Source organism: Gadus chalcogrammus, chromosome 9, assembly GCF_026213295.1.
Source record: "Gadus chalcogrammus isolate NIFS_2021 chromosome 9, NIFS_Gcha_1.0, whole genome shotgun sequence".
NCBI classification, from domain to species: domain Eukaryota; kingdom Metazoa; phylum Chordata; class Actinopteri; order Gadiformes; family Gadidae; genus Gadus; species Gadus chalcogrammus.
Window position 1 is genome coordinate 19,245,099 of NC_079420.1, and position 17,475 is coordinate 19,262,573.

Genomic DNA, 17,475 nt, shown 5'->3' on the forward strand with positions numbered 1-17,475 from the left:
CATTTATGAAAAGTGTCCAATGCAAAAAAAGGTCCAGTTAAATGTATTTATTTATTCAAAAGTCAAGAGTTGATTAAGTGAACTTTTTGTTAAAAAAATAATCGAATACTGAAGGAAGGCAAAGCAATTACTAACCTTAGGAGACCTGGAGTGGGTTGACGATTTAAACTGAAAAACACTGCGATGTGTTCTGGATTTTCTCACTATAATGCGTTTTTTATGGCGAACGAAACCCACCATACCCTCCCATTTTTAGTTTGCATATACCGCGGATGGACCACTGGCCTTCAGAGCCATGGCTTTATGTAAACATTGCCCATATGGAAGTTTCCCGCCAGACATTGTTTACTTTGCAATTGTTCCGCAGAAATTAGTGGGCAAACTCAAATTTGTAACATTTACATATTTTTTCCAGGAAAGTGTCATTCTAATGAAGGATGACACTTTGTCCTTCGAAATAAGTTTGAATATGGTACATTTGGTCATCCCTATTTGTATGAATATAATACATAGGATGAATGTGGCAGGCTTGTAGGCCTAGTTAAATATAGTCAAAATGTGTGCATGGTTGGGAGGATGAACTTTAAGGAATCCAAAAACAAACAAACTAAGCCGGACTGGTGTGTGTGTGTGTGTGTGTGTGTGTGTGTGTGTGTGTGTGTGTGTGTGTGTGTGTGTGTGTGTGTGTGTGTGTGTGTGTGTGTGTGTGTGTGTGCCTCCTGCGTGTGTGGGGGTTATGCAAACATACACATAGCAGCCGAATGATTGACAGGACTGGTGGTCAATATCTCCTGGAGCACAATCTTAAAAGGAAAAACATCTAAATCAAAAGTTAGAAGTAAATGAGATGTTTTCTTAATATGAGAGAGTAGAGATTGTCACTGAACTGACAGCCACTTAACAGCACCCTATCCTGTTCCTCCCTCCCTCACAGGATCAGATGTGAACTGATAAAGTTTCACTAATTGAATCATTAGCACTTTTTTTTTTACCAGGACCTGTCTGATATTGTAGGCTCTTTGTTAAGTAAAAGCTTCTTCATAGTCAGTGAAAATGTATTTGTTTCAAACAAAATTGAAGTCTTTTTTTACAAGTCATCAAATCTCAAGCTACAGTGAAAACTAGTGAGAATCATTGAAAACAAGGCTAGTTAAAATATTTTTGATGTTGAAATTACGAAAGACATATAGGCCTTCCCTGAAAATACATCTTCATTCACATGAATTTGATCTTGTTGGATCAAAAGAGTACAGAGGAGGATTGACAAAAACACTGTTAGCGGTTCTAGTTTTGTCATTGACTTACTCATTTTAAGTAAATCGAAACCGAACAGTATAATGCGCATGCGTGTCACAACATTGTTTTGTCAATGAATGGTTGATAAATAAAATAGAGGGAGCCAGCCCCAGTAGGCCTATCACCATTCCAGGAAAGGATGAGGTCGAGAAACCCGACCGATACATGCAAACTGATGGGTCGACTTCTAATGACACGCAGACATAGTGAGCATTATAGAGTAAATAACATTGCGCAATAATATCCCAGCGAGGTGATTGCGGTCTGTTGCCTCCAGGGACCTATTATAGAAGGTTGTCCTCTCTCCGCGTATCCGCGGCCATATTTGACACGTTTCCGTGAATGGAAAGTGGGCGGAGAGTAAATCACAAACAAACTCCCTCTTTTATTTATCTATATATTGTGCGGTGCGTTATTCTTCGAGTTACCATTATTCAATACTTAATAGAACCGCCTACAGATGGAGGAGCTATAGTAGGCCTACTAGTTAACGCAAATAAGTTCGCTCTGCAGAAATACTCGGTTTTCACTATTTGTACATAGTTTGTTTAATATTTCCGAAATGCAAAGAATACAATCTTTCAAATTGGGTTGGCAACTTCTTAATTCAGAAGCAAAGCATATAAGCATTTCACCATCATCTCTTCGAAAGTACAGTCATGTGAGTGCAATCCTATAATTTGAATTGGGTTAATATTAATCGGTCTATTTGCATAATCACTGTTGTAATGATATGGTTGTCTTTGCATAGTCACAGGTTGTATTGTACCTCATTGTATGGTTAGTAGTAGCCGACTCAATACTTTGTTTGTGAGCAACTTGATTACCGCAATGCCGTTGATCATTAATATTCTATTTTGTATTGATGTGTACAGCCTTTAAAGTTGTTGTAAATTGTAGAACTCTATATCGGTGCCTATTATTCTCGATTATCAAACTTCATAAGTAAAAACAAAACAAAAACAGGACTAATATTCAAGCCTATGCAAACAATGACATTAAAACTCCAATGGACTTTGCTTGAGCCATGTCTACTTGCACAGACTAAAACGTCTATAAAGAATATGATTGCTCTCCATAGGGTCCTGGTTCCTTTGGTCTCCTCTTTGACATTGATGGGGTGCTAGTGAGGGGCAGAACCCCCATACCTGGAGCCAAGCAGTGCTTCAGGAACCTAGTGGACCGCAAAGGGAGGTACAAGGTGCCAGTGGTGTTTGTCACCAATGCCGGCAACTGTATGAGGCAAACTAAAGCTGAGCAACTGTCTCATCTTCTGGAAGTAGAGGTGATTAACATTAACGTTAGCCTAATTCTCCTTACTGCTGTTCTGCATGTGTCTGACCTCTGCATACACCGCCGTCTCCTCAGGTCTCAGCAGAGCAGGTCATGCTGTCCCACAGTCCTTTGCGAATGTTCACACAGTTCCACAACATGTGTGTGCTTGTGTCCGGACAGGGTCCCATAAAAGAAGTGGCGGAGAAGTATCCTTTCCTGTTTCTCTTTATCCAATACAAAAAATACCTACTTGTTTTTTTGTATTGTATATATTTATTTTTATAGTGTTGAACTGTTATTCAGGGATGTGCAACCATTTTCGCGCAAGTAAACTACAACGACCTTGTATGAGTAGTATGTTTGTTTAGTGTTTGATATCACCTGTTGTTTGACTTTAAACAACCAAATTCCAGTTTGGGGTTTCAAAATATCATCACTATAGATATGCTGAGAGACTCATGTCCACTTTTGGATGTTGTGGACCACAATAGAAGGCCCAAAGGCTATGTAAGTATACCGGTTTAAATGACCAATGTGTAGTACTTGTAACTTCCAGACCTTGTCTAAGACTACCTATCTTGCAGGTTCCAAAAGACAAAAGTCTACCTCAAATAGATGGTAGGTCTCTTTATTACAGAGTTGAATTAAAATCCGCTCAGATTTGTCAATGTACCTGTGCATGATGCATGATACCAAATGCATGATATTTTTATGAATCTCTCTTGCCTTCCTCTGTACGTCACACCAGCGGTCATCCTGTTTGGTGAGCCAATCAGATGGGAGACCAACATCCAGCTCATCATCGATGTCCTTCTGACCAATGGGAAGCCGGGAAATGCCCTGGGTCCTCTGCAGTACCCTCACATCCCAGTCCTAGCCTGCAACATGGACCTCCTGTGGATGGCCGAGGCCAAAAACCCCAGGTAAGCTGACCAGAGGACCCACAACTCCAATCTCCACATTCCTCCTACAGCTTAAGCCTAATCAGTTAACTTAGGAATGTGTCTTGTCACATAAGTATTCATCTTGGATCCAGTCAACCGCAAGGGTCAGAGTTACGCCTTGTTTTCGTTTTGGTTACATCGATATTCTCCCAGACAAAACTAATTTGTCCTAATGGATTAAGCTGTCATTTGGGGATTTTAAAACAGTTTTTCTGCATTGGCCCGCCTACTGGTGTTGATTTGAAACTTTTACAGACACTTCTTAACAGCATTCTTTACTCGAGACAAGAGAAGTGGAAACAAATATGTAGTGAAAGAAATGCCCCCCTCACCCAGAATTGAGTCTGCCATGAGACGTTAGATTAAACATCTAACGTCTGACGTTGAGACTGCACAGACAATCACTGATTACCAAGAGGCCATAAGAGAGGCCGTTTTGCATTGATGCCTCTCTGTTGTTATCGATTTAGGTTTGGCCACGGTATGTTCCTGGTATGCCTGGAAAGCGCATACAAGAAGATAACGGGGTATGACCTGCAGTACGAGGCTCTGATTGGTAAGCCCAGCGTGGTGACGTACAACTACGCTGAGCTGCTGGTCAGAAAGCAGGCAGAGAGTCTGGGCTGGACGGGGCCAGTGGAGACACTCTATGCTATTGGGTAAGCAGAGACGTCCCACCCCCCCCAATCCCCCGTTTTTAAACTGGAGATAATAGCCTGCTTGACGCACACCTCCCTCAAGTCAATATCGAAATGTACCGTTTACATTCAAGATGGAGGAGTGATACAAAAATCCATTCCGGCCGAGAGATATGAAGTGTCATGAAACGTGTAAACTTAACCTTGCTCGTCCATCAAATATCACCACTCTAAAGGCTCCGGGGAAACCCAATGTGTTTTAAGACACGGGTATCCAACCTTGAGATGTCTGCATTTAGAATCAAGCATTAACGCTCTTATTGCTAAATGACAAAGAACTACATTATTTGTCAATAGTCATTTTTGCGACCATTATGCTTTCCCTTGCTTTGGTAGACATGGTTATCAACAAATATAGCTCTATGGCAAATATGATGTTTTAAGACTAGCTATCAGAATAATTGGGATTAAAGAAAGGCCTGTCTGAGAACCGCCGTTTTCCAACGCCGCAGTTTGAATTTGAATCCTCCCCCCCCCTTCCCTTCACAGCGACAACCCAATGGCAGACATATACGGTGCCAACCTGTACAACCGATACCTCCAAGCCTGTCAAAGAGCCCGGACACGGCTTCAGGCCCAAGGCCCCGGGAAGGACGGCAGCCGCGAACCGAAGGAAGCGGCGACGTCCGAGGAACCCCCCGCGATGACCTCCAAGGAGCTGGGAGGCGTGTCCGGGATGTACGGGATAGAGGAGCGCCTCCCGGAGAGTTGCCGCTCCGTACTGGTGTGCACGGGCGTGTACAGCCGGGACCAGCAGGAGCTGCCCCCGGACCCGGACTGCACGGTCACGGAGCAGCACGTGTTCCACGGCCACAGGGACTTCCGCTTCGACCCCAGCCTCACACGGCCGTCTTTTCTGGTGCAGGACGTAAGGGAGGCGGTGGAGCTGGTGTTTCAGCAGGAGGGCTGCCCTCTAGAGTGATATCAGGGCGCAGAATCTCTCTATGTCTGGGAGCCAGCCAGGCCGGTCAACCCTCCCTTTTACTGCCAACCTGACCTGTGCCCCCTGGCTGCCGCCCCGAGGCCTTGGGTCTTGCTGTTCTTTTAGATGTTTTATGTAGCACTCATGTTCTGGTGTATGAGCTTCCTCAGGATGGGAAGCCTGGAGCTGTTGATTCGAGTTTAAAGAAGGTGCAATAGCAACAATGGCCTGCAAATCGTCAATATAGGTCAATATAGCTTACCGGTACATGCATTTTCTATTTTGAGAGTCTAAATGTCTATCATGGCAATAAACTTTTCCATTGTTACTTGGACACATCGTCGTACTTCACGTAGCATTTTATTTTCATTTGAATAAATTGTTGATGGATGTCCTTGCAAAGAAGTGTGTCAATGTGAAAAGTTGGAAAATGGTACATTTGGGAAACGACAGCCATGCTCATGTTCTTTTTAATATTTAAAATACACGGAAAGGAAAGGAAATGATCTGATTAAATGAAAGTAATGAAATGAACAGATATATCATAGCAGTGATACTGTTTCCAAAGCCACTCAAGCAACGTGTTCATCTTGATTTCCCTGAACAAGTTTTTCCCCACAAAAGAATACACATCCACATACAGTATGTTCATTTAATGTCAATTATAGCGACAAAAGGACCAAATAAAAGCTCTTTTGTTGATAATCTTCAGTATTCCTTATGTCAGTAAAAGCAATCGTTTCACATACCCTACACCAAATAAATAAATCATTTCAAATCGCATCTCCATCCCCTGCCCACCCACATTCACACATACAGCCCACATTTGCACTTACTCCCTCCACGGTTCAGAAACGAGCCACTCAACCACACCTCCAGAGACACACTGCGGTCAGGGCCCTGCAGCCTGCGGTCGCTCAACACCCACACTTCTTCTCCAAAGAATCGCCTCCCACAACGGCATGCGATGAGGTCCCGCCCAGCCCGAACTGCGGAGTCTCCGGGGACAGCTCGTTCGTGATGGGCATGCCGTTCTGCGCCAGCAGTTCGCGGGCCATGAGGATGAAGGCGGCGTCTACGTTCTGGGCCGCCTTGGCCGAGGTCTCCAGCGCGGCCAGCACGCCTTTGTCTTCGGCCAGGGTGCACGCTTCCTCAAACAACACCTGTCTTTCGTCCTGGAGGTCTGACTTGTTACCTGGGAGATAAAGCCAAGTGGGAGACAGAGATGGATTAGAGTGCATCTCTGGTGAGCAAGTACACACAGTTGGGTTCATGAGATCAACATTTTACTTTTATGTCAGAAGAACAAGATTCACTTTATTATTCCCTGTGGGGTAAATCCTCCTCTGTATTTAACCCATCCTAACTTGCTAGGAGCAGTGGGCTGCCAGAAACGAACTGCAGTTGTGCTCCTGCTTTGCCTCTATGGGAAGGGCAGGAGTGTTATCCCGTACGAGATTGAAACATCCCAAAATGTAAGACACCCAATGGGCCTTTTGCTCACCGATGAGTATTACCACCACCCCGGCGGCTCCATAATGTCTGATCTCATGGATCCAGTGAGGCACAGATTCGAAAGTGGGCCGGCGTGTGATGTCATAGGCTACCAGCGCCCCATGGGCGCTGCGGTAGTAACTCTGGGTGATGGTGCGGAAACGCTCCTGTCCGGCCGTGTCCCAAACCTGCATCTGAAATGAGAACGAGAACAATGAGACACCTGTTCAACATGCATTGTGATCCTCCGGTTTGTAAGGAGATGGGGGACATTTTATATATATGAAGGTTTGATTTGAGTTGTGCTTGAATATACATGGTGTTTATTCTTTGTCCACACATCTATCTTGTAAGTTCTATTTCGTACTGGGTCACTTTAATCGTCGCTTTTCGCTCTTCCTTTTGTCAACTATACTAATCTATTCTTCACACGCCTAGAAACCTAACACAGCAGTCGGTGTCTGCTGAAGGTAGCTCTTGGCCGCTCCCCATCCTCAGCTTGCATAGTGAATTTTAATAACTGATCATAGCTGCTAGGCTATTTGCTTTAAAGGAGTGAAAACCCAGAGGAGAATCAAAAACTACAATATTATTGCTCCTATTACAGCAGATACTCTTCTCTAAAGAAACAACCTAGAAACATAGCATCATTGAGGACATGCACGTGTATTCATATGTACATGTGTGCATACCTGTATACACATATAATGTTGCTTACCTTAATCCTTTTGCCATCGATATCTAGAGTACGAACAGTGAAGTCCACACCAATGGTATTTTGCTGGTTCTCTGCAAATATTCCAGACTTGAAACTTTGAACCACGCAAGTCTTGCCCACGTCGGAGTCCCCCACCAGGATGATTTTAAACAGAAAGTCAAAGCTGTCCTCATGGTCCGGCTCTGTGGACTGCATCGTAGGACGAGATGCACAGAAGAAGACACCAAGACTTAAATGCAGGGACCAGGCCTTCTCTGGCCTGAAGCAAAAAATAAATAAAAACTGGTTCTATCTTTGTTGTGTCAATACTAAATATGACTATGTGAACAAGCCGCAGTCACATCACATCCACCGACAGTGTTTGAATAATAATATTCAAACCTTTCCAATTGTTTGAGTTGAGGCCACCCCATTTGAGGTTGAATCCAAGCCAGCGAATGTGACAATATACAGTGAATACGCTTCCGTTGACACAGAAATGCATACAAATATTAAATATAAGAACCACAAAAGAAAACCAAAGTTGTTATGTCCTGTGTGCAGGGTCCTTGCTCTTGTTAATGTTCCCTGACAGAGAAGCAGATGTCCTTAAATGTCCCTCCTAACGTCCTCTTGACATATTTCCAACTGTTCAGTTATTCCAAAAAACTGGATCGATTGTCGTCAATCTTCCTTCCATTAACTTTACAAATAGTCCATTGTGTTGATTAACACAGCCGTTTATGGCAGAAAAAAAAGGTTACTGTGTCCTCTTGCTTCACCTGCCCTCTGTTTCCTTCCAAAAGTAAAATAAGACACGCCTCCCTACCTGTGTGCTTACACTCGATATCCAACGGCCGGCCCACCTGCACCACTGCATCTTGGAACAGGAAGTTCCAACACAGGGCCCTCCTTAAGGAACAAACGACTGGAGAAGGCACGCTTAAACTGCAAACGCTTAAAAGGGTTAGAAATGATAGACTCTGTGCAAAGACCATACCCGTGCTGCTGATCTTACATCGTTCCCAATAGTGGTGTTCATCTACAAATGTTTATTTTGTGAGGTGCGTTGTTGGAGACATTAAAAGTGTTATTTTTACAATGTGCTAGCTAATGCTCCTTCATTCTCCAGACTAGTAACTGTAGGATTGTATGCTGTTTACTCAGAGTGGTACAAGGCTCACAACGTAGACATCCTTTGATAAACAACTTTAACCACACCTTGTACGCCTGAAGTGCTTGTAACTAAATGTAAACATGACGCCTTGGTCTCACCAGCGGTCCTTTGCACTCTAGAGAAAGGTTAAATAAATGACACTCTCTTAAGATCAACCAAGTGGGCGACCATGCATGCCATTAATAATATGCATAGCTGTGGACAACGAACTAAGTATCATTTATAAAACTTACAGGCAAATTAACTTACCAGTCAGCCTTCATTGAATGACTTTGGTTATGGATGTGCACATGGCAAGAAGTAGAACGACACTGAATGTTAGAGACCCCCGCGTCTTGCCCCGCCTTTGCCCACATGCTCTGTTGTGTCGTCATCTCAGCCCACAAAAGAACAAGTCACAGCAGGAGACAAAGCCCTGCCTGAGTGTGTGGGCCATGCACTGGGTCTGCCCCATCTCTTTGCTTTGACCCAGACGCCAGCTCCCTTCGTTTGTGGGTGAGAGTGGGCGCTGCCAACATAAAGGCTGTGGTTTAAAAGCACGTACATCGAAGTACAAACAGGATTTATTGTCTTAATCCAAACGATCAAGTACAACAAAAGTGATTTCATGTGTTTATAAAGTCTATAAAATCTAGACTGGATGTTATCACACATGTCCTATCAGTCAACACACATTAACACTTATTATGGAAACAGCATAAAAGCTGTCACACTCCATTATCCAATATACATACAACGCAAATGTCTCAACTAGGCGAAAGTGGAACACACACATTTGGAAACCGGTAAATCATTAACAAGGCCTTACAGTGTATACAACCGCTCAAACTATTTAACCTTGACCCAAGAAGGCTTCATTAGAGCTGGTACATTATTAACAATCCTCTGGCCACGGTCCCCATGTAGTTGATACTTGATAGGGCGGCCCTGTGCGCTGTAGATTGAGACTGTCTGCATGTCTGTCTACCTCTTCTGCAGCAGCTGTGTCCCACTAGCACCATTTCTTAGCCTTGATCTGGTGGCGCTGGAGCTGAGGCGCTTTGTGGGCTGGCTGTGGGGTCTCCGTTGAGAGGTGTTCTTGGCGGGAGGCTCTGGCGGTGGGGCGTGTATTGGCTTCCATGGGACTGGGTTGTAGAAGCTGGGAGGGGGGTAGCCTTTGTCATACGGACCTGGAGGCACAAAATAAAAACACACTTTAGGAAACTGTCCTTGAACAGGCACGTGGGTATTAATGGTAGTAGCCCAATCACAAGCATCAGAACATGCGTTTAATAAAAAGCACATTGCATAAATGTTCAGGCTAGTACATCTACATCAGGAATGAGTTTGTTTTAAAAAGAACACAGATCACGCTGCGTGCGTGCTCCTAGGAGGTCAGTCTCACTCTTTGGATGAAATGGTGACTTGGGGTTGGGACTGGCTCTGGTTTTCGCATTAGAAGTGGCCAGCCACTGTTGAAAGCGCTCCTCGGCTGCCTGTCGCCGCTCTCTCTCCTGCTCCTCTCTCCTGTCAGCCTCCTCCTGCCACAACAACGTTGACATTTCATTACATGAATTGTCAAGATAACAGTGCTGTGACATCCAGATGCCACATCAAATCATCAGTGACTCAGCTTCAAATGAAGAAGAAGAATAATACAAAACAAATAATGCCCGGGCTCCCCAGACGTGGAGTAGGTTAAGAAGATGGACGGATGGGTGACAATTGAGGGGGAAAAAAACTAAATGAATTACTTTGTCCTTATTTTGCTTCTGCAGTTTCTCTTGGTTTTTCCTCCATAGCCACTTTTTGTATTGTTCCTGAGCTCTGCGTTCGATCTCCCTCTCTTTGGCTTTCTCCTTGTCCAGCTTATCCTCCTCAGCGCTTTGCTTCAGCTCTTTCTCCTGCTTCTCCTGTGGGGAACACAGAACATTTTCGGTGATGACTGCAGAAATGCACTAGATCATCACTATAAGTAAATGTGATACAAAGGCAAACACTTCAACCCCCTTTGGTTCGGGGGTAGAGTGAGTGTCCTTACCTGCTCTCTCTTTGACCTCAGCCATTCTTGGATCTTCTCCTCCACCACAATTTTCTTTTGCTCCTGTGCCCTCTCCTGTTGTTCTATTTTCTCCTGCAGTAAGCGTTCCTAATGCAAGAAGGAATGGGAATAATGTCTTTCACTGTCATTTGGAGCACATTCCCAAACTGTCCGCATGACTAGACAATTTCAAAGTATCGATCAATACATGTTAACTTTGCAGCATAGTCCAACAGCATACACCACAGAAAGAAAAACATTCTGCAAAACAATAATGAGCGACTTACCTCCTCTGTTTTCTTTTCTAATTGGAGACGGTCTTTTCTAGCTTTGTCCAACAGCCACACCTCCCAGGCATTGAGCCGAGGCGAGACTGCACTTTCCACAGTTATCTTTCCCTGTGCTTTTGGCAACTCACATCTGAAACATATACAGACACAACAATGAATGACGATAATGACAAATGTTATTGCTACAGATGCTGTTCCTGTTGACAAGGCCACTAGTCAGTCACACACAGATTCAAGCATAGCGCTTGGATACTGACCTGTTCTTTTATAAGCTTAGGGCAAGTGGTTTCCATTTCTATACTACAGCACTTTACACTACTCCAGATGCACATTTTATTAGTGCTTTTTCTTTTTTTTAAAGCTCAAATGCATTCTACCGAGTCTGACGCTACAATAAAGTGAATTACACTGTGTTGAAAATACCTGACAGGTGAACTGACACGTCTAGGGATTTCCCACTGCGTGGGTGAGGTATCTGTTCGCTGTGGATGCTCAGTTTCTGAATCCAAGTCTTCATCACTATCAAAGCTGTCATGGTAGATTGGTGAGAGGAGGGAGTACGTATCGTCTTCCGATAACACATCCGATCCACTTAAGACCTCCGCAGTATTGGATACGTTGTCTCTTTTGTTTTTGTTCTTTCGAGGGGTTGAACTGAAACCCTTTGAGGCAGAGGAGGGGGATCTTGGCATCACACCTGCAGACATTGCAAGCTGAATATAGCTGCAAACCAATGAACAAAGCAGACATGAATGAAATACATTAGTTATAACAGTTACTTGCAAAGCTCGAAACGTAAACACCATTGCAGATATGTTTGTTAAATAAAGCACACAGCAGCAAACATAAACTGTTTTAATTGAGTTAAATGCTATTAAAAACTTAACTTGAACTAATCTTGTATACCATAGCTTTCCTGCGAGGGTAAATAGAATAGACTTAGCATCTTAGCTCCGTTAGCTAGCACCAAGTTTACCAAACGCGTCTTGAGTTGATCAATGTCGAATGCTTTGAAGCAACATAAAACGCAAATGTGAACATTGCTTTGAAGTCATCTCTTGAAAAGTCCTCTTTTACATAAGTTCTTACCAATTCACACGTGCAACTTCGGCCCTATAAGACGCGACATAAACAACTGTAAAGTTAGGTCTCCCACAATACAACACGCCCTTACGCGCAAACCGACGCTGGTTCCGTTTCCATAGTGATAAAAAAACGGACTACATCCCGGGGAGTGCGGAGCCCGTGACCTGCTGCAGGCCGGCTGCACTCGGTAATGGATCGAATGAAAGTGTTTATTTCTTCTGGTCCTTATGTTATTGGCCTCTGAAGCCATTATGTGGCTACCAGATTGTGATGATTCAAAGTAAAATATGGTCCAACCCGACTGGATATTGGTAATGCCTTGAACAGCCATTAATTGTAATTTTATTTTATTAGTAGACCGCATTTAATGCTTACATTATTGTTAACAAAATATGTGTTAACACCTATTAATTCTGATGGTGTATATTCACATACAAATTATATCAAACTGAAAACGTTGGTATAGGACCTAAACATACATTTATTTTATTTTTTGCTTTAATTATGCTCAGCAATGACTTCAACAACAATGAGTTTCCCAGAATTTGAATTGCAAATACGTGAATACCATGCCTTGTATTGTTATTCAACCATCTGGTATGTATTCCTGGCAAGTTATCCAACAGTTGAACTGTAACAAAAACTTCACATTGTCAACCTAATGAGCAGCACTTCTTCGAGGTCAAGTCAAAATGAGATGTTAAACTGGAAGATCACTCTCACAAAGTGGTGTAACATATTCTTGGTTAGTGTAATCACATCTGAAGTGGGAGGCCAACATTTTGCGTATTATCCCTTTCTTTGGTTAAACAATGTATTTCCAAATATATATAATTTTAGAATTTGTACTAATTGAGTTTAGAATAAAAAGTATAGAAAATAAAAACCTTGAAGTATGTTGAATTTAATTTATATGGTTTCTAATCACAATACTACTATGCATCTCAAATCATTTTACAGGTATAAATGTGGCCATAGGTCTAACTCCACACAATAAAGCTACACAAAATGATGACACCTTGAACGTGCTGAACACAGATGGAGGTCTCAGTTCAATTGTCAGCTCCCCTTCCAAAGCATTAACAGTCACCTGTGGAATTCCATTCCGGGGTGCCTCAGTCAGTGTGTCATCAGCTAGAGCTCCCGTTCCGATCCCTGTCCGTATTCCACCCACTGAGCAGAACTCGTAACGGCCAAGCCCAGCGCTCCTCACCACCCAGAGGGCATGGTGGCAGGAGACCAGCCGCAGGGGCTGCCAACGGGTAGCAAGAACCAGCACCAGCGACGGCTCTCCAAAACCCCCCATCAGGGGGACTGGAGACCCATCCGGGACCGCAACACAAGGCGGAAGTCCGGCAAAAAGCTCCAGGCTATCATCTGCATTCTTCTCGTGGAGCTCTGCGAGAGGTTCTCCTTTTTTGGCATCGTCTGCAATATGATGATCTTCTGCACGGTGAAGTTGGGCTATGGGAACTACCTGGCTGCAACGGTGAACCTGTGCTTCGTAGGGGTCAGCACCCTCACCCCGGTCCTGGTCGGCTGGTTCGCAGAAACCTACCTGGGGAGGACTAAGGTGCTCTACTTCTGTGCCTTCCTTCATTTCTTTGGTCAGTGGTCATATTTTAAATTGTCAAATACAGTATATTTTTTCAACTGGCATTGCATCATTGGAAAGTGTTTAATATGCTTCTTGATTGTTAGAATTTACCCTATTAATCAACCTGGATTTAGTGATTTCCTTTCTCGAATTTCCCATATGAATTGATTACAGTCCATGTTATTTTAAGAATAACAATTCTTACTTGGTTGACTGTTCACCATGTCACTCATTGGAAAATGGTTAAATCAGTGGCAATTGAAGTCAACAGACCATCAACTGTCCCAAAGTGTTTAGATGTCTGTAAATAACCAATGTGGCCCGACTTGGCCTGTGCCCCTGTGCCCCTGTGCTCTCTAGGAACAGCCATGCTGCCTGTTGTGGCATTCCCCTTTGAAGACTTCTACATTGACACCCACCATATGACCCACCAACTGAACCGACGGGAGCAGCAGATCCTATTCTACACAGGCCTCCTGGCCGCTGCCCTGGGCATCGGGGGAATCCGGGCCATCCTTTGCCCGATGGGGGCCTACAGTCTGCAGGGATACAATCAACACCAGCTTCTGTCCTTCTTTAACTGGTTGGTTTGGCTGCCCTTGGCACAAAAAAAATTAACATATGTAACTATTCACTATTTGTGTGCCTTTTTCAAATTACGTACTAACTATTAATTTTATACCTCACAATCATCATTTGTACATTGTTTTTTTTAGGTTCTACTGGCTGGTCAACTTGAATTCCACCATTGTATTTCTGGCCATCGCCTACATACAGCAGTCCGTCGGTCAGAATTTGGGATTCCTCATCCCCTTCACCTCTGTGCTGCTGGCCCTGATCGCCATCCACATGATACGTAACAACCTCACCTTTAAGCCAAAGAAAGGTACGACACTGACTGAAAGAGAAATAAACACATATGCATCCAGCACATATTCGTGTCTGCATACCAGCTTACAGGCTCACTCATGCATACATACATGTACAGCACGTGAATCAAAAAGCAGGGATCACAACAAACAATGAATCCGTTGCTTTGTTTCTCTCACAGGGGGTTCACTTCTGACCACATTTGGAGTTTTTCTCAACTCTGTTAAAATGTGCTGCCTTCATTCTCGACACCTGAGTGGAGATGTCACGTCCTGGCTCGACCGGGCAAAGGAGAACAATGGGGGACGCTACAGCGAGACCCACGTGGAGAACGTCAAAGTGCTGGCCAGGCTCTTCCCTCTTTACAGCCTGCAGCTGCTGTACAGAGCCTGCATCACACAGGCAGGTCCATGGGATCACGTCAAGGCTTCCTTTGTACTCTGTTTGTAGTTTTGTACAATAAGCAACTGTCTACTATCTTGATCTACTTTGGTGTGCTTGATGTTTCTGTTGTATTTATTTTCTATATATATAAATATATATTTTTATTTCATTTATTATTATTATTATTTTCCCATTTACAGCTTTGTAATCTTTTTTTGAATTCCTGCAACTGTCCTGTAATTGATCTCCTTAGTTCCCCTTCTGCTAATGAATTACATCTTATCTAATTTTCCTCTTTCATTGTGATTTGACTATTTATTTACAGGAATTCAAATGTTTATTGAATACTGTTTAAAATTCGATACAGTAAATATGTATTATTTTATACATTGCCTTGCAGATAGCTTCAGGCTACTACATCCAAACCATGCACTCCAACCTCCACCATAAAGACTTCCTCTTGCCCATCGGTCTCATGAACGTCATAAGTATCCTGCCTCTGCTGCTCCTGGCCCCACTCATAGAGTGTGTCACTACCTGTTACCTCTCTGCGGAGAAGGTTCCCCTTGCTCCTGTCAAAGTCATCAGTAGGCACCTCGTAAATCCCTTCATATCTACACTAACAAATAACGATTTTCTTTCAAAACCTTGTTCCGGTATTTCTCCTTCTTTTCTGGGAGTCCAACCCATCTATTGCTGAGTATTCCCTCCTCCCAGTCCCACCCCTCTCCTGTCTCTCGCCGCAGCCCTGGGCCATGGGTGTGCAGCCTTGTCCATGCTGGTGGCAGGTCTGAGTGAGCTGCACAGAAAGGCCTACCCCCTGCTGGAGCAGACTCTCTCAGGCAAGGTCTTGTTGGTTTCATCCATGCCTTGTTTCCAGCTGGCTCCTCAGTACATCCTGCTCGGTCTGGCGGAGGCGCTCGTCACCCCGGCTTGTGAGTAGAACCACCTTCAAGAGGGAAAGAGACTGGATCAGATTCCTTTTTTCAATGTGAATATGGTCTTGTCTCTGTTTATTGATACTTGTATAGTAGTGTATGGACCTATCTAGGTGTTTTGTTTTTATTTAATACCCTATAGTTTTCCACAGTGATGCACTCAGTTATTTATTTATGCAATCTTAACAGTACAGGTTGTATTGTTAAGATGTAATGCCTTATAGGTTTCCACAGGGATGCACACAGTTATTTATGCTATCTTAACAGTACAGATTGTGGTATTGTTTATTATTCTTTACCAATTTCTTATTGAGTTAGTTTGTAACTCTTGTTTTTTGTTTGTGCATTTTCCTCACTGTATCCTTTAGGTTTTAATTTGTCATTCTGCTATTTTTGCAGCACATCAAAGTTTTAATGTTCTGTCATCCCTGGTAAAAACTTCTGCATTTCTAGCCCGTTGCTAATAATTGTTAATGCCTGCCTTATAATTAAGACATAGACAGGCATTAGGCTAGCAAAAACTACTAGAGGGTCTGACTGCTTCCCCACTCTTTTCATCACCCAATAATTGGCAGGTACTCTTATATCTTTTCAACTGACTCCTAGTCACATCAGAGGGATCTCCCTGCACTTCCTAACTCTGTCCTATGGAGGGGGCTGTTTCCTCGGGGCACTCATCACGCAGCTGTTGTATTTTATTTCAGGGGGTAAAGTAAAAATGTATTATTTACTAAATTATTCAAGAATATAAATTGTGGACTATTACAAAAATAATGTATTAATGAAATTCACAAAACGATGGATGTTGCCAAAAATAATTAATAGCTCTCTTTAAATCATGTGGACTCAATTCTAGGGAACTTCTACCCATCTTTACCCCATGAAGGAAATCTAGAAAGGTTTTTCTTCTCCTTGGCCACATTAATGGCCATAAATGCCCTGGTGTTCTGGAAGATATCCTACAGGTATATCACACCACCTGATACCAATTCAGCTAGAACTAAACTGGTCCAGTTCCAATGATGAGCTAAGTCCTGCATGCTTTTCTGTTTATTTTTGTCCACCGAAGGTACATAGACTTGAGTGTCCAGGGCAGGGCACTGACAGTCAGCCCGCTGGCTGAGAAGTTGCTGCGCTACAAGGCCTGTCTGAGGTTTTATGACACCGTGGAGCACTCCTACGCAAACGCTTCCATTGAATCCATCTTGTGAATCATGAATTCTCTATGGTTATGTAGTGCGGGCGCTACAGAACCCTATAGCTCCAACTAGTTGTTGTGACATGTGTTGTTGAAATTGTACTTTGAACATTTAGGGAGACTTGATACTAAACCTTTTTTGGGGGGATAAAGGTGTGATTTCAATTATGGAACTGTGTTACTTTGAGTCAGCCCAGGAGACTGCCATACTGATACAGAGAAACTGGGAGGATATTCAAGGGGGAATCAAAGAGACAGAGGCTAGTAAGATTGTTAATAGTTCTACAGTGGTGGGATGACAGCAGAACAAGGAAAAAGAGAGTGCAACAGCAATGCAAAGCTAATGCACAAGACCAAAAAAGCAGAAGTCTGTGTTTAAGATACATTTGTTGCTGTTTTGTTATATTGTATATTGTTATATTATATAAGTAAATTATTTATGACATTATTTATGTTAAGCTTTCAATAAACGAACCTAACTTATTCTGTCAATGCCTCATCTATATTGGTATATTTGTATGGTTGTATTTTTACCTATTTTAATTGTATATATGAAGGCCTATGCTACATTGTGTATGCAATTATAATA

At 43.1% G+C, this 17,475-nt stretch overlaps 4 protein-coding genes across 7 annotated transcripts; 2 read left to right on the forward strand and 2 right to left on the reverse strand.

The window, feature by feature from the left end:
• The first annotated feature begins 1,420 nt into the window (after window positions 1–1,420).
• hdhd5 (haloacid dehalogenase like hydrolase domain containing 5) lies at window positions 1,421–5,537 on the forward strand. The gene is made up of 8 exons (XM_056598623.1): window positions 1,421–1,957; window positions 2,378–2,581; window positions 2,665–2,777; window positions 2,985–3,078; window positions 3,156–3,189; window positions 3,320–3,494; window positions 3,986–4,174; window positions 4,703–5,537. Exons 1-8 carry the CDS (start codon window positions 1,859–1,861, stop codon window positions 5,133–5,135), a joined length of 1,341 nt encoding a protein of 446 aa, XP_056454598.1. The 5' UTR covers window positions 1,421–1,858; the 3' UTR covers window positions 5,136–5,537.
• Window positions 5,250–8,238, reverse strand: LOC130388989 (ras-related protein Rab-19-like). The gene is made up of 4 exons (XM_056598639.1): window positions 8,156–8,238; window positions 7,348–7,536; window positions 6,640–6,823; window positions 5,250–6,330 (listed from the first exon to the last, which is right to left on the reverse strand). The coding sequence occupies exons 1-4, from the start codon at window positions 8,204–8,206 to the stop codon at window positions 6,053–6,055; spliced, it is 702 nt and encodes a 233-aa protein (XP_056454614.1). The 5' UTR covers window positions 8,207–8,238; the 3' UTR covers window positions 5,250–6,052.
• A 303-nt stretch (window positions 8,239–8,541) lies between these two features.
• Window positions 8,542–12,009, reverse strand: LOC130388983 (coiled-coil domain-containing protein 34-like). Of its 4 annotated transcripts, XM_056598630.1 has the most exons (9): window positions 11,903–12,007; window positions 11,701–11,729; window positions 11,237–11,536; window positions 10,811–10,943; window positions 10,524–10,631; window positions 10,237–10,395; window positions 9,888–10,023; window positions 8,753–9,672; window positions 8,542–8,618 (listed from the first exon to the last, which is right to left on the reverse strand). In XM_056598630.1, exons 3-8 carry the CDS (start codon window positions 11,518–11,520, stop codon window positions 9,467–9,469), a joined length of 1,026 nt encoding a protein of 341 aa, XP_056454605.1. In that variant the 5' UTR covers window positions 11,521–11,536; window positions 11,701–11,729; window positions 11,903–12,007; the 3' UTR covers window positions 8,542–8,618; window positions 8,753–9,466. The 4 variants fall into 4 exon arrangements, with proteins under 4 accessions (XP_056454605.1, XP_056454603.1, XP_056454606.1 ...); XM_056598628.1 differs by lacking the exon at window positions 11,701–11,729 and having other exon boundaries at window positions 11,903–12,009; XM_056598631.1 differs by lacking the exon at window positions 11,903–12,007 and having other exon boundaries at window positions 11,720–11,896.
• A 1,115-nt stretch (window positions 12,010–13,124) lies between these two features.
• On the forward strand, window positions 13,125–16,957 carry slc15a5 (solute carrier family 15 member 5). Its single transcript, XM_056598886.1, has 9 exons — window positions 13,125–13,506; window positions 13,857–14,079; window positions 14,213–14,382; window positions 14,548–14,768; window positions 15,151–15,337; window positions 15,497–15,685; window positions 16,264–16,395; window positions 16,545–16,653; window positions 16,758–16,957. The coding sequence occupies exons 1-9, from the start codon at window positions 13,125–13,127 to the stop codon at window positions 16,897–16,899; spliced, it is 1,755 nt and encodes a 584-aa protein (XP_056454861.1). The 3' UTR covers window positions 16,900–16,957.
• Window positions 16,958–17,475: the final 518 nt, after the last annotated feature.